General features: G+C 43.2%; 1 protein-coding gene across 2 annotated transcripts; it reads left to right on the plus strand.

Annotated features, from left to right (window-relative positions):
- Positions 1 to 2,227: 2,227 nt before the first annotated feature.
- On the plus strand, positions 2,228 to 14,092 carry CBLIF (cobalamin binding intrinsic factor). Of its 2 annotated transcripts, none has more exons than XM_081923940.1 (9): positions 2,228 to 2,353; positions 9,249 to 9,419; positions 9,545 to 9,688; positions 10,227 to 10,376; positions 10,964 to 11,139; positions 11,259 to 11,439; positions 12,253 to 12,397; positions 12,662 to 12,780; positions 13,840 to 14,092. In XM_081923940.1, exons 1-9 carry the CDS (start codon positions 2,284 to 2,286, stop codon positions 13,899 to 13,901), a joined length of 1,218 nt encoding a protein of 405 aa, XP_081780066.1. In that variant the 5' UTR covers positions 2,228 to 2,283; the 3' UTR covers positions 13,902 to 14,092. The 2 variants fall into 2 exon arrangements, with proteins under 2 accessions (XP_081780066.1, XP_081780067.1); XM_081923941.1 differs by lacking the exon at positions 2,228 to 2,353 and adding an exon at positions 8,319 to 8,459.
- The last annotated feature ends 682 nt before the right edge of the window (positions 14,093 to 14,774 follow it).

Raw genomic sequence — 14,774 nt, forward strand, 5'->3', positions numbered from 1 at the left:
AGAAACAGCAGCAGCTAAAAGAAATAAAGCCCACAGTCGTAGGTGGTTCTCCATCCTTCACAGCTACAACCAGCCAGGTGGGAAAGAAAGTGTCCTCCTCTCCCATTGGCTCCATTTATAGTCCATGCATTGCTCAGGTGTCTCTGCATCCTCCAATGGAACCTGCTCATTCATGGCTCTATTTCCCTTTCTAAACTGGGTAGCCATTTCCTAGCAATTCATTATGAAACAATTATAATAACCTCAGAGGCGCTGTCCTATGCAAACGGCCTGTGAAAGTTTATCATTGATAATTTGTATATGGAAGACTTGGTGAGTCCTTCATTCTCAGGCTTGAGGACCAAATGGAGGAGCATGTTGAATCATGGCATATACATATACACCCACTTGGTTGTTTACAGCAATGGAGAGGGGCAGATGCAATCCTAAATGTACTTATCTGGGAGTATGCTCCATTGAGTCCAATAGGACTAGGATGCATGGTTGGGATTGCAGTCCAAGTCTAACTGTGTTCAGTGGGGCTTACTCCCTAGTAAATGGTAGTAATTGAAGCTGTGCAGCACAAGCCTAAGCATGTCTACTTAGAAGTAAGGCCCACCGAGTTAATTAAGGCTTCAGCCCAGGTGTGTGAATGGGATTACAGTCTTAATCATGGGCAGCTGTTGAGAAGTCAAATGTGTGTAAGATTATTCTGATGTTCCTTTTCAGTTTTTTTTCACCACTTTTGCTTCTTGCTCTTGAGTACTCAAGTTATAGAATATTGTGTAAGTCAAGAGTTATAGTCAGGTTGAATTTGTATTTCTCTGCTGCCATTATCTTATATCCAGAAATTTCAGCTTACTTTAGTAGCATGAAATAATACTTCACCACTCCCTTTTACATCCTAAAATACTGTATTTTATTTACTTATTTCACTTATTAGTCACCTTTTAAAAACAAAAAGTAACTGAAAGCCGCATACAAAATAGTACAAAGATTAAAAAACGTTTGAAGCTAAAACTGAATAAAAACCTAAAAACACGTGAAAGGCAGGTGTAACACATTCCATCCACTGAAAGAGGCCACAAATATATTGTTGAACGCTGCTCCAATCTCTGAGCGGTGAGAGATTCCGGGGGTTCCGGGCACTTACCCAGAGTTCGTGTTTCCTTTTGGAATGAGGCACAATGGACACTGTGGTGTCTTTATGATATGTGGTTTATTTAAAAATATATAAGCCCTACACAAGACAGGAGTGTCTGGCGTGCTTTGGTCCATAGGGTCACGAAGAGTCGGACACTAAACGACTGAACAACAACAAATGCTCTACACAAATCTTGAGTGCCTCAGGTGGTTGGATGGCATCTTGTATGCCTCCTTCCAGTAACTCCTGCAGCCAAGCTAGTGCCAAATGTATTGCTTTGCTTTGCTTTGGACCACATCAGCGAGGCTGAGAGGGGTGTCTTGTGGTCTGGGTGGCCCAGGACCTCCACATACACTGCCCAGGCTTGCACTTCGGGGAGGTCATTTCAGTGCTGCTAACACATCAGTTTGACTTCACTCATGGAAGTGCACTTCATTGTCTCTAGAGACAGATAGATGCCAACAACCATTTACACATATTTGCAAGTTGTGTCTACGATGGAGGGGTTCACATCATTAACACCTGAAGAAGGTCCTGCTTCTCCCACAGCCACAGCCTTGTATTCCAGTAGAAATGTGACCAATAAGCATACAAAGCCCAGTACCCTAATCTTAAACGTTCAATAAACCTTTCTTTCCAAGTAAGTATGTTTATGATTGTGACTTGTGGCTATGTGGCTATGTGTGTGGGGGATGCCCTTCTATCCTGGAATAACTGACAGCCTGTGCCTACGCAAATGTTCTCACCCTTGCTTGTTCAATGGAATAATAATAATAATAATAATAATAATAATAATAATAATAATAATAATATTTATACCCCACCCATCTGGCTGGGTCTCCCCAGCCACTCTGGGTGACTCCCAACAGAATATTAAAACACGATAAAACCTCAAACATTAAAAACTTCCCTAAACAGGGAAGTTTCTACCTGTTTCTACTTTATTGAGAACTGTCATTCTGTCAATCTGTACTTTCCTGCAGGGCAGGGGCACACATCTACGCACGTTACTTAGCATTACTCAATATCTCTTTCTTGCTATGGGGAAGCAACATGATAAGGGAGGAGTCCCTTGTACCTACCTCTTTGTCACTGCTTGGTTCCTGGTTGTAGTGCTCACATCCCAAGAGCAACCAAGAGGCACATACTGCATCTGAGTAATGATGATGGGACCTCTGCTGGGATTGGTGTTTCTGCTTCTCATCCAAGGACAATGCTGCCTGGACTGTAGTAAGTAGGAAAAGCCTGTCAACTGAATTTCACTCTCTTTAGGTCATAATGATACAGTGCTTCCAAAGCTCATTTATTTTCAGGGATATCTTTTGTTATGTCCCAGAATGGCAGAAATTTTCAGCTTCCCTATAACACTTCACATCAGCTCAAGTATCTGATTGGTCTCCCTCTTGTCTCTCTTCTTTTGTCTCCCTTTTAGTCCTTCTCTTTGTCTCTGTTTTGTCCTGCTTCATCTCTCAAATCAGGTTGCCGGCTTGTACTGGTCCAGCAGCAAATACCAGGGGATATAAAAGATAAAAGAAGCTGTGTTGGCCCCTAAGAAAAATCCAAAATCCATATTAGCCAATCAAAATATCACAAAATAGTATGCAAGCTTTTGAGCTCTCCAGAACCCTGCACCATTTCTAAGGTCGTCCTTCCTTGCTGCACCGCTGCCCCATCTTGTCATTCTGCTATCGGGATGGGGAACCTGCTGCTGTTAGACTTCAACTCCCATCATCCCTGATCATTGGCCATGCTGGATGGGGCTGATGGGAGCTGGAGTCCAACAACATCTAGAAAGCCACAGGCTCCCAATCCCTGCCCTACTGCAGATCACATGGCCTCAGGGTGAGGTTGTAATTGTATGATACTTCTTCAGGTAACACACAGGTTGGCACTATAAAATGGATGAGTTGTATTTTTGTATTTATTTGTTTTGAATATTTATACACAGTCCCTTTATCCAATTACTTCAGGGCAGTTTACAGTAACAGCTTGTTAAACTCCATAGCACAATCATTCCTCTGTGCCTCTTATTCTTAGAAATATATACAGTGGTACCTCAGTTTTCGAATGTCTCCATTGACAAACATTTCAGTTTTTGAACACCGTAAACCCAGAAGTAAATGCTTCATTTTTTGAACATGACTCAGAAATCAAACATGCCAAGCAGCTTCCACTGAGTGCAAGATCCTGAGGCCTAGCTGTCAGCTATTGAGTTTTTGGTTTTCAAACGTTTCAGAACTCGAATGGTCTTCTGGAAAGGATTACATTCGAAAACCGATGTACAGTGGTACCTGTAATTTGTTCCGGAGGTCCGTTCTTAACCTGAAGCTGTTCTTAACCTGAGGTACCACTTTAGCTAATGGGGCCTCCCGCTGCCGCTGTGCAATTTCTGTTCTCATCCTGAAGCAAAGTTCTTAACCCAAGGTACTATTTCTGGGTTAGCGGAGTCTGTAACCTGAAGCATCTGCAACCCGAGGTACCACTGTATATAGACAACATCACTTGTGCTTTTCACATTAGCATCTTGCTGTTAGGTGAATAATGCAAATGGTCCAGCAAAAGGGAAGCTCCTAAAATGAGAGCAACACAAAAAAAAGTCTGTAGAGGGATGAAGAAGAAGATTTCTTTGTTTTGAAATATGCTGGGTTGGGTTTTCCACATCATTCTATGGACATAGTTGTGTTGCTCTTAATTAGTAGAATGCAGTCAGTCAGTGGCATGTGTGTTTTAGAAGTTATCCCTGGGGAAGATGGCATTAGTTCTGAGTTTTCAAAGAAAGCTACTCCTACAGAGGCAAGGATGATGGTTTTGAATTATCAGCGTCTTATTAGGGTTAAATATCTGTTCTCCAGAATCCAATGCAGAACATGGGTTAAGAAGCAGACCTCTCCCTCAGAGTGATAAAATGAGGTGACAATTGCTGTGTATGCACACATATCTTGGGGGAGAGTTTTTCCTTCTGCTGCTTCCAGAGTTGCCAACTTATTTTTTTAAAAAAACAACCTGATTACTACTCCTGTAATTTTTACAGCAACTTAATCTGCAGACCGTAGCAAGGTGATGATAATGGCGACCTCTTTTCCATTCTTAGTTTTACATGTGGACTTGTGCAAACCAAACTGCTGTTTAATGAGTAAAAGGAAGCCAGACTGGATTTTTTCAGATCAGCTGGCAATCCTAGCTGCTACTATTTACAAGGAAGTAAAACGCAACAAAATAGCTATTACTAAAGGTCATCACACAGCTTCTCTTGGCTTAGAGAGCATAATGTATGTTCCTGCTTGCTTTATTATTGTTATATTCACCCCAGCGCTCCACATGATGGAAAATTCCAGGAGTGCAGTGCTTACCCAGGAGGGGTGCCAACACGAATAAAATATTGTGGGGGGGGGGGGCAGGTAAGCCCCGCCCTGCATATTTGATCACATGACACAGTGTATGCATACCATTTGAATCAGAATGTCCATCAACTTTGTGGGAGCCCGGCCACCTCAAATATTTTATTGTGGGGTCTGAAGCCCCCAAGGCCCCTAGGAGTTGACTCCTGTGGTACCCAGGTTTGGTTCCCTTTGAAAGAAGGCCTCTGAAGGCTTTTTGATATTTTGTACTATTTGTGTATTTTAAAAAAATACCCAGGTTGACCATAGGCCATTGAGGTTCAGCATCCAATAGACAGCACCACAAATACTGTTAGTTTATAGAGTCCAGATTCAGCCTACAAGGTACTTACAGATATTAACAGATACTTACAGATACTATTGATACTCCTTTGTCAGGTCCAAGTATTGTGTCAGGGCAAAACAAACTATCCAGACACAAACCAGACTGTCATTATTTTCTCGAGGTATCCAAGCCCATACCAGAAATTAAAAAATGTAAAGGCATGTATTGCATGCCTGTAATAATATTAATTATTATTACAGGCATGCAATGGTGGCGCTGTGGGTTAAAGCCTCAGCGCCTAGGACTTGCCGATTGAAAGGTCGGCGGTTCGAATCCCTGCGGCGGGGTGCGCTCCCGCTGCTCGGTCCCAGCGCCTGCCAACCTAGCAGTTCGAAAGCACCTCTGGGTGCAAGTAGATAAATAGGGACCGCTTACCAGCGGGAAGGTAAACAGCGTTTCCGTGTGCGGCTCTGGCTCGCCAGAGCAGCGATGTCACGCTGGCCACGTGACCCGGAAGTGTCTCCGGACAGCGCTGGCCCCTGGCCTCTTAAGTGAGATGGGCGCACAACCCCAGAGTCTGTCAAGACTGGCCCGTACGGGCAGGGGTACCTTTACCTTTACCTTAATAATATTAATAGGTCATGATTGCATTCAAAGGAGAAATACAAAAGAAAAAAAGGGCACAGTATGGAGCAAAATAATTACAATTAATTTATTAAAGCTGAGGCAGAATCAGAGGTGAGTAAGGCAAGGATTTATGTCAACTTGCATTCCACATCGGACCAATGGACATACAGGTTTTGAAGATCTGCTCTTTCAAAGTGGCTTACAACTCAATTAAAATAAACTTGAATTACAGATGAGGGTTAGGGATGAGTATGTAATGAGACTTTAGCTATATCATGATTCAGCACTAACTTATCCCATTGATTTAAAGGGAAACGAATTTCAGCTCAACAGTCAGGGAAGCAGGGCCCAGAGTGAATTGTGGGTTGTCTTGTCAGCATCATTCCAAACTATAGAGCTACTGAAGGACTATACTATGGTCCATCCCTCCCATTTTCTCTTCAAGATAAGTATTGGGAGAGTGGGGAAAAGGCTCCTCATGTGATTATTGGTCCCCCATTAGCTGTGAGTGAGGAATGGCTCCTCCTGGTGATTGATCTACTGAATAAGATGATGCATTCATCCACAGCCTATCACAAATCCACCACATGTGAATGCAATCTCATTACATGTTGATGGATCTTCACAGGGACTTTATTTAATTGCAAAAATGATTCAGAAATGTAAGGAACTGAACGTAAGACTAGAAAAAGGAGAAATAAAGACGCTGAAATTGACAGATTTGTACATCTCCAGTAACCACAGTTTCCGGTTAAAGACTGCCAATAACTAGGCACAGGAAATGCCCCTGCCTGTTACTCAGGAGAGCTGGTGCTGTTTATTGGAGTAAGCAGTCCAGAGCATTCCATACTAAGTGTTTTGCGTGGAATTGCCACGCTTGGATCACACGCCTTTTACGGAGCATACACACAGCCCTCTCCCAATTCTCCAACTAAGCATACGTTTGCCATTTCTTTTCTGGTCACTGTTGAGAGAGCTCCTAATATTTTATTCATCCCTAACTCACTCCACCTATCCCTGCCCTGCAATTGCACTCCACAAATGGGTCCCTGCTGCAAGTACTGCATGCCTCAGAGGTGCACTTAGCTTGTACTAGAAAGTGGGCTTTTAGTGTTGTAGCTCCAGTCCTTTGGAATCAATTACCAGCCAAACTTGGGCAGGTGCCTTGTGTCATGATGATTAGGTATCTACTGAAGGCATTTTTAATATATTTTTTTTGCTTGACAAGGCTTTCACTGAAGGGTGACCCAGGCATTTATGGAATATTAATTGTGTATCTGCAGAAATGTATTTATTGGTTTTTAAAATAATCTGTGGATATGGTTCTTCTTGCTTTTAGAACTTGTGTTTTATTCTACTTTTGTTGACTTGGATCATTTCATGGTGTGAAGTGGTTTATAAATTTGTTTTAAAGATTAACAAGTAAATAAGAAATCATGGAATTTGGCCCAGGAGACAATTTTGCAGGGCAGTTTTTCCTTCCTAACAAACAGAAGGCTATCTGAGAAGGTTCTGTGAGAGAGATGCCAGTGGGCTTAATTTCAGCCACTTCCCAGATGTCATGCCCAATGCTGAATGCTGAACACTTCCCAGATGTCATGCCCAATGTTGAATGCTGAACACTTCCCAGATGTCACGCCCAATGCTGAATTCCCAAAAAGCCTGAAGGTTTCCTGCTAGGAATAGTTGGCAAGGAAATAAAAAAGAGGATAAAAATCTGTTTCTATATGCCACAACGGCCGCTAGAACTATGTTAGCCCAAAGCTGGAAAATGGAATTAATACCTACTATAAATGACTGGCAGAGCAAGATGATAAATTATGCTGAACTAGCTAGAATAACAGGGACGCGGGTGGCGCTGTGGGTAAAACCTCAGCGCCTAGGGCTTGCCGATTGCATGGTCAGCGGTTCAAATCCCTGCGGCAGGGTGAGCTCCTGTCTTTCGGTCCCAGCTCCTGCCCACCTAGCAGTTTGAAAGCACCCCTAAGTGCAAGTAGATAAATAGGTACCGCTTTATAGCGGGAAGGTAAACGCCGTTTCCGTGTGCTGTGCTGGTGCCGGCTCGCCAGAGCAGCTTCATCATGCTGGCCACGTGACCCAGAAGTGTCTCCGGACAGCGCTGGCCCCCGGCCTCTTAAGTGAGATGGGCGCACAACCCTAGAGTCGGACACGACTGGCCCGTACGGGCAGGGGTACCTTTACCTTTTTAGCTAGAATAACAGGAAGACTAAGAGACCAGGATGACCAGAAGTTTCATGAAAATTGGAACAAATATCTGACGTATATAAGAGATAAGTATATAACTTTGATGACTCTGGCAGGGTTAGAACAACTCTAACAGTGTTTGGCAAATATGTAAAGGAGATAAAACACGTAACTTTAGAAATTATCTGATACTTACCAATGAAGTGAAGGGAAGTCCAAGGCTCGGCGGAGCCCAAAATAACTGTGTACTATATATATGATTCCTGTAACAGCTATGTTATATGCAATTTATGTAATCTAGACTGTATATATGTATAATCAATGGAAAACCAATAAAAATTTACATATAAAAAAGGAGACAATTTTGCAGGGCAGTTTTTCCTTCCTAACAAACAGAAGGCTATCTGAGAAGGTTCTGTGGGAGAGATGCCAGTGGGCTTAATTTCAGCCACTTCCCAGATGTCACGCCCAATGCTGAATGCAGGCAGCACTGCCTGGTCTCTGTAAGGAGCGTGTCACACTTCACAAACAAATGACCATTTTCCCATGAATGGTGATTAACCTTCACTTTCACTGGTATCACCTTGTGGAAGTCACAGAGATAAACAAATTAAATAATACCAGAGATGATGTGGCAACTGAAAAGCAAAAGATTGGGAGGGAGGGAACTGGAGCTGCACTTGCAGGTTATATAAAGGAAGCCCAAACAGGCTTTCGACCTGCGCCAACTTCTGGTGTTCTTGGAAACGTCAAAGAAAAACACACTCACTCCAGTCCAAAATGTCCCTCTCGGCTGTTGTCCTTTTGTGCATGTTTTGCACAGTGACCAGTGAGGCTTGCGGTGAGTATTACAAAGCTTAGGGTGCTTCCAGAGGGAAGTACTGCCAATGGGTTCTTGAGGTTTCACAAGCAGGTTGTTGGAGACAAGGTCTTCAGAAACCAAATGGATTTCCTCCTGGGAAGGGTAAATCTGGACTAAATGGTGTGGGTGTGTGACATGGGTGGGCTAGCATTTTATGATAACAATGTCGCAAGGAAGCTGCAGAAAACCTTGAATCAAAGAGGAGCACTTGTCCCATGATATATACCTGTCTGTAAGCACCCTTAGTTACCACAGAGCCCCATTCAATGTGGGCAGGATTTAAAAGGTGCTTCCACAATACTTATAGTGCCGATAGAAGTCTGGCAGGAGTCATTCCTGCATTCTTTTAGATGTATCTCAATCTGCTCGGGAACATGGTTTATTTTCATTAGCCAGTTTATCAGCATGCTCCTGATGTTTTTACTGAAGTTATTATAGTGGTATTGTGCTTTTATGTTGTACACCACCCTGTTATATTTTACATGACATTGCAGTTTATAAGTAACAACAACAACAACAACAACAACAACAACAACAACAACAACAATTTATTATTTATACCCCACCCATCTGGCTGAGTTTCCCCAGCCACTCTGGGTGGCTGCCAATCAAATGTTAAAAACAGTACAGCGTTAAATGTTTAAATAACATTTTAAAAAATAAAATGCATTTTGTCATAAGTTGAATTGCAGTCCTACTGAAAAGTTACGTAAGTGCTCTGGGGGCAGTTGTTGCTTCTTGATGAACATCTGCTTTTCTCGGTTCCAGCTGTCCCCAGTGCTCAGCAGTGGCTGGTTACAGGGCTCCAGACTCAGCTAGAAAATGGCATGAAGCAGCAGAGTTCAGCCAGTCCAAGCGTCGTGATGGCTTTGAACCTGGCTGGAGGTCGGGATTCCACAGCAACAAAGCGGTTGATCCAGGATATCAAGGGTATAAAAGGTGGGATGTCGAGAATGAGAGGTGTCAGCTTCCCCTAGTTGTCCAATTGGAGCACTAGAGGTTTGTGAACCAAGCCATGCTTGTTTGGAGACACAATATCTGTCTTTCCCCATCTCTTTCTGCAGAGATGACCTCTGGCAAAGTGGCACTTTATGCCCTATCTCTCCAATCATCCTGTGTGGATCCGAAGGATGTCCCGACAGCAGGGGGGCGTGTCAATGTGGTCAGTGCCTTGGAAGAAAAAACCAATGAAGAGATCAAACATTACTGTAAGAAGACAAATGGCTGCCGAACTCCCCCCCCCTTCCAATGTTAAGCTGTGTCCTCTCCCAGCTCTTGCATGGATGGTGGCTCTCAGCTGAGTTTGAGAGGCCCGAATCCTTCAGGAATGTCTCCCTGATATGCTACCAATAATATGCCCTTGGATGTGCTCCCAAAACACTGGCTACTTATAACCACCTAGTGCAGTGGCTCCCAATGGGTGGTCCACAGATGCCAGGGGGGTCCGTGTAACCCACCCAGAGGTCTATGTCACCATTCGCAGAACAACAACTACCATAGAGGTATCAACATTTTCAAAAGCAAGGGGTCCATGGCTTGGCTTTTGGGAAACAGGGGGCCCACAGTACTTAGCTCATTGGGAACTACTGACCTAGTGTGACTGAAGCTAGCACCCATCTTTGCCATTTGAGGATAACCACGTCCCTAGTCATTATAAGAACCCCAAAGAGCGTTGGGCTGAGCATGGGAGCCTGCTGCGGTCAGGAAGCAGCTGCAATGGATAACATACAGCTATGTTTGTTGCAGATGACACTGGAACCCCCAAGACTACCAACTACCAACTGGCTCTAGATATCCTGGCCCTGTGTGTGGAAAAGAGTCCAGATGCCAAAAATGCTGCCGCCACCCTCATTAAGATTGTAAAAGGCTGCCAGAGCAAGGGCTGCTTCGGCGTAGGTAAGATTACCACACTTGTACATACTTTTTTTTAAAAAGTAATTTTCAGTTTTACGTTTATTCTGCCCTTTCTCCAAGATGTTTAGTCAGGACAGTGTACACACTTATCCTTGCAATAAGTAAGCCACAGTAGGGTGAGATGGTGACTTGCCCAAGGTCACACACAGGGAGTTTTATGGCTTAGTGGGGTTTGAGAGTCAGGGACTCCTAGTGCAAAATCCTGCCGTGCGGTGCAATTTGACCTGCTTCCTCCCAGCGCCTGCTCTTCAGCAGCCTTCATGCTCCACAGCCGCAGGGCTGACCTCCTTCACCTTCCCTAGTGTCCCTTCTGTGGGTCATCCTTTGCTGAGCAGAGGATCAGAAAGAGAGATTCATCAGAAAGAGAGATTTGCCCTGGTGCTCCCTATAGTCTCAGTAGGCAGGGCTATTTGTCTAGAAAAAAGAGGTGATGGAACTCGCCGTGAACACCTACTTCGTTCTCTTAGAATGGCAATGGTGCCCACCTGAGAGGTGCCAGGACTGAGTTCCGGCAAGTTCCGGCTGAATAAAAGCTCTGTCGGTAGGCAATGATGACGTGTGATTTGCAGATACTGCAGCCATGGTGGCTTTGGCACTGTCTTGTGTGCATGATGGAATGAGCAAGGGGAGCAAGATGGAGGGAGCCATTACTGAGACGCTACGTGTGATCACAGCACAAATCCTTGACTCACAACAGGAGAGTGGCATCATTGGAAACATCTATAGCACGGGGCTGGCAATGCAGGTATGTCTCTTGCCATGCATCAGAAGATGAAGCAAGGAGCATGTTCATCACCATTCAGTGTGTGTGTGTCCCATTGCCTTCTCTCCACTGCAAGCTTCTCTCTCTTGCTTGCTTTCCAGGCACTCAGTGTTACCACTGAGTTCTACCCTGCTGGGGCATGGAAATGCACCAAGACCATCAACGAAGTGCTGAGGAAGATGTATGAGGGAGCCTTTACTAATCCTGAGGCGGGTTCTCAAATCCTGCCTTCTCTAGTGGGCAAAACATACTTGGATGTTGCGACTCTGAATTGCTTCTCAGGTAAGGCTGCACCTTGCTGAGCGTTGACCTGAGCCAAGGCAAGAGCAGCATACAAGTTCCTAAAGGTCTTGAACTGCAGCTTCAGACTTTTGGCATATAGGAAAGGCAAGGCCTAAATTAATCTGTTTTCTGTTTTCCAACATAGCCTTTTCATGCTGCTAGGAAAAAAGCCATGTAGGGTTGTCAGCCTTTTTTCCTGACATATCTCCTGCACCTCTAACAGCTGCATGGCAAATCTAGCTTCCCTATCATCACTAAATTTCCTTGAAAGAAAAACTTGATCTGTATCTGTTGAGCAATGAATAAAGGCACTGTGAGAAGTGAAGTTACAGGGAACCAGGCAGAGGGCCTTCTTGGTAGTTGTGTCTGCCCTGGTGGAATGCCCTCCCATCATTGTCTTCTAAAAGTCAAATAGGCAATCCTGTTCAGGGAGCTTTTTTAAATGTTTGATGTTTTTAATATTCTGTTGGGAGCCGCCCAGAGTGGCTGGGACAACCGAGTCAGATGGGTGGCATATAAATAATAAAATTACTTTTACTACTACACAATAAGTATGTTTGATATGCAAATGTTGGAAGTGGCATTAGGGCTAGTCCTTTCATGCACGCCCCTCCTGCACCTGTTCGCTTGAATGCATGTGCAGATCTTATGACAAGAAAGGGCACTAATAGTGCAGTCGTAAAAGCTTCAGCTCATTTTCCCAACAAGGCTTAGATCATGTCATGGGCTCCCCACTAGCTCTGGGACTACAGGACTGGCTTTAGGTATTAAGGGCATCATGAGGTATCTGCTTTCTCCTGTCTTTTTGCACAGATCCTAACATTACAGTGCACTACACTGTAATCAATCAGCTAATAGGGCCCTATTTCAACTACTCCATAACAGTGAAGGTGCCCAAGGGCTCTGTACTGCTTGCTGCCTTGGAAGCTGCTCAGCGTGTTAATCCCACTATATTCAGGTAAAGTAGGGAGGCCTGGCAGGGGTGTGTGAGTGAGTGTGTCAACTCTAGCATTTCATGGGGGCGGTGAAACCCAGGATGCAAAATTGTGAAAATTTATTCTTTAAAAATAAGCTAATACCATGATTTGAGGGACACCGAATATCATTTTTAAACACTGGATTTTGGGGAATTGTTTCTGAAACTTTTGGGACACTTCCCTTAAAAATTTATTTCGGACATTTATTCCTCCTTAAATGATAGATTTCCCCCTTTTACTTACAGCTTTCAAACGGAATCAACTTCCTGGGGGCCCATGGTTATTTCTATCCATGGTGTCAATGGCAGCACCGATGACAAGACCTACTGGCAGTTCTTGAGTGGCGACAAACCCCTTGACCAAGGTGGAGTGTCTGATGAAGAAATCTTTTGAGTCAAAAGAAATACAAAATGGCTGTTTGCAGTCACAAGGGAGCATGTTCTCCAGATAACCTCCGCAGTTAATGGCAGTATTTCCTCTATTATGTTTGAATTGTTAGTAGGCCAGAGAGCAAAACCAGCACCAGGGCTATGCCTGTGTTGTTCATATATACAATTAAAGTGGAAAGGAGCAAGGGGGACCATTAATATTCAAATCTCACCTATTAATAAATGGTGAGACACAAGACAAGATCAAGGGAGTTGCCTTGGCAGTGTCTGGAGTCCATGGTACAGGCTAAAGAAGGGGGTTAGGAAGACAGATGCTTTAGTCAGGTTACCAGCTCAAAAGTTGGCGTTGCTCAGGAGCTGGATTTGAAGGATATCCGAGATAACTTTTATTATTTATTTCATTTATAAATTGCTTCCCATGAGACACTGTGAAGTGATTTACAAGATCATAACATGCTATGTGTGATGTAAAAAGAGATAAAATTGATAACAGATATATATATATATAAATTACTAGAAAATTTAATATAACAGCAGTACATACAAATAACAATACTGTACAATTCAGATCTGGAACAGATACCAACTTGTATAAAGAGATTAGAAGATTTGATTAAAGAGGACATCTGATATCCAATGGGAGTCAAAGTCAGATATGAATACTAAGCTGAGGCTTCAGGTACAGTAGCAAGGCAAAAAGGATATGACATAGAGAAGGCTGTGAAGCAGAACTGGGATAATAAATTTATTTATGTAGTTCACCCTTCATGTGCTCTCCCCGCAGTGGTGGGCTCTCTGCTTTTCATCTTCAGCTGATGGTACACATCCAGCATAAAACAAGCATGTGCTAGCTACAATGTTGAAGGCAGTAGTCGACAAATGCATCTGATGGGAAACTGCAGATTCCTGCATTTCAGGGGGTTGGGCTAGATGACCCTTGGGGTCCCTTCCAATTCTATGATTTTATGAAAAAGCTGTATTTCCAAGCTGTAGAGCACGACTTACTTTTCAACATCACTGTTTTGTGTCTCCAGGTGTTGGCAGCTACAAGCCCACGGACAATGAACATATTGTGGCCAAATTCAGTACATACTGAGCAACCAGCTGCCAATAGGAAGAACTACTTCAAATAAATATTTACCAAAGTATAGTTCCTGCTCCAGGTTAAAGAGATGTGTCAGCTTATTTGAAGATGCAACATTCAGCCATGCTGCATGCTACATAAGAACATATGCACTATCTTGTAGTTCTGACAAATTATAAATAAAGCAGTTGGATTCCTGTGTATCATACTGTGCATATTTCAGATTGTTCTAAACCTTGGTATCAATTTCAGTTAAGCACTGATTTCATTTATATTCACAAAGTAAGAATGGTCTATGCCAGACAAAAATAGGAGTAAATATGATTTCTATCTTTTGCTTCCTTCTGTATTGGATTACTTCTGACGAGATAGTATGCAGATATGGAAAAACTACTCTACCTGCCAATTTTTAACCAGTAGATAGGCACCAAAATCAATGAAGAAAAGCTAGCATGGAATGTTTCTGTTAGAGTATGAAATGCTTTTCTATTCAAAATGCAAAAAAGTTGAATAATAAAAAAGATACGCCCAACAAGAGAAATACTGGTACATCAGAACTCTGAAGCAGCAGTAATATGAAAACTAATAAGCTAACCACACCAAGGTACGCTCTCTCAAACTGTCAAGTTTTAATGATTTGGCAGAAGAGTATCTGGATGTCCACAAGGCACATTTCCCTAGACAGGGAGCTCCAAAGAGTTAGTTCAAGATCTGAGAAGGGCCTGCTCCAAATTCCTGCCCATCTCATGTTGGAAGTGAAGTTTTTTTTTTCTTCCAGTGGGAAACAGGGTAATGCCCAAAGAGCACATTGTACATAAACGAATACTGGGGAATAAAAATACATAAAAAGCCACAAAGTGGCTATTATTATATGCAAGGATTACA

This window comes from Podarcis melisellensis (genome assembly GCF_964234715.1).
Source record: "Podarcis melisellensis genome assembly, chromosome: 1".
In the NCBI taxonomy this organism is placed as follows: Eukaryota; Metazoa; Chordata; class Lepidosauria; order Squamata; family Lacertidae; genus Podarcis; species Podarcis melisellensis.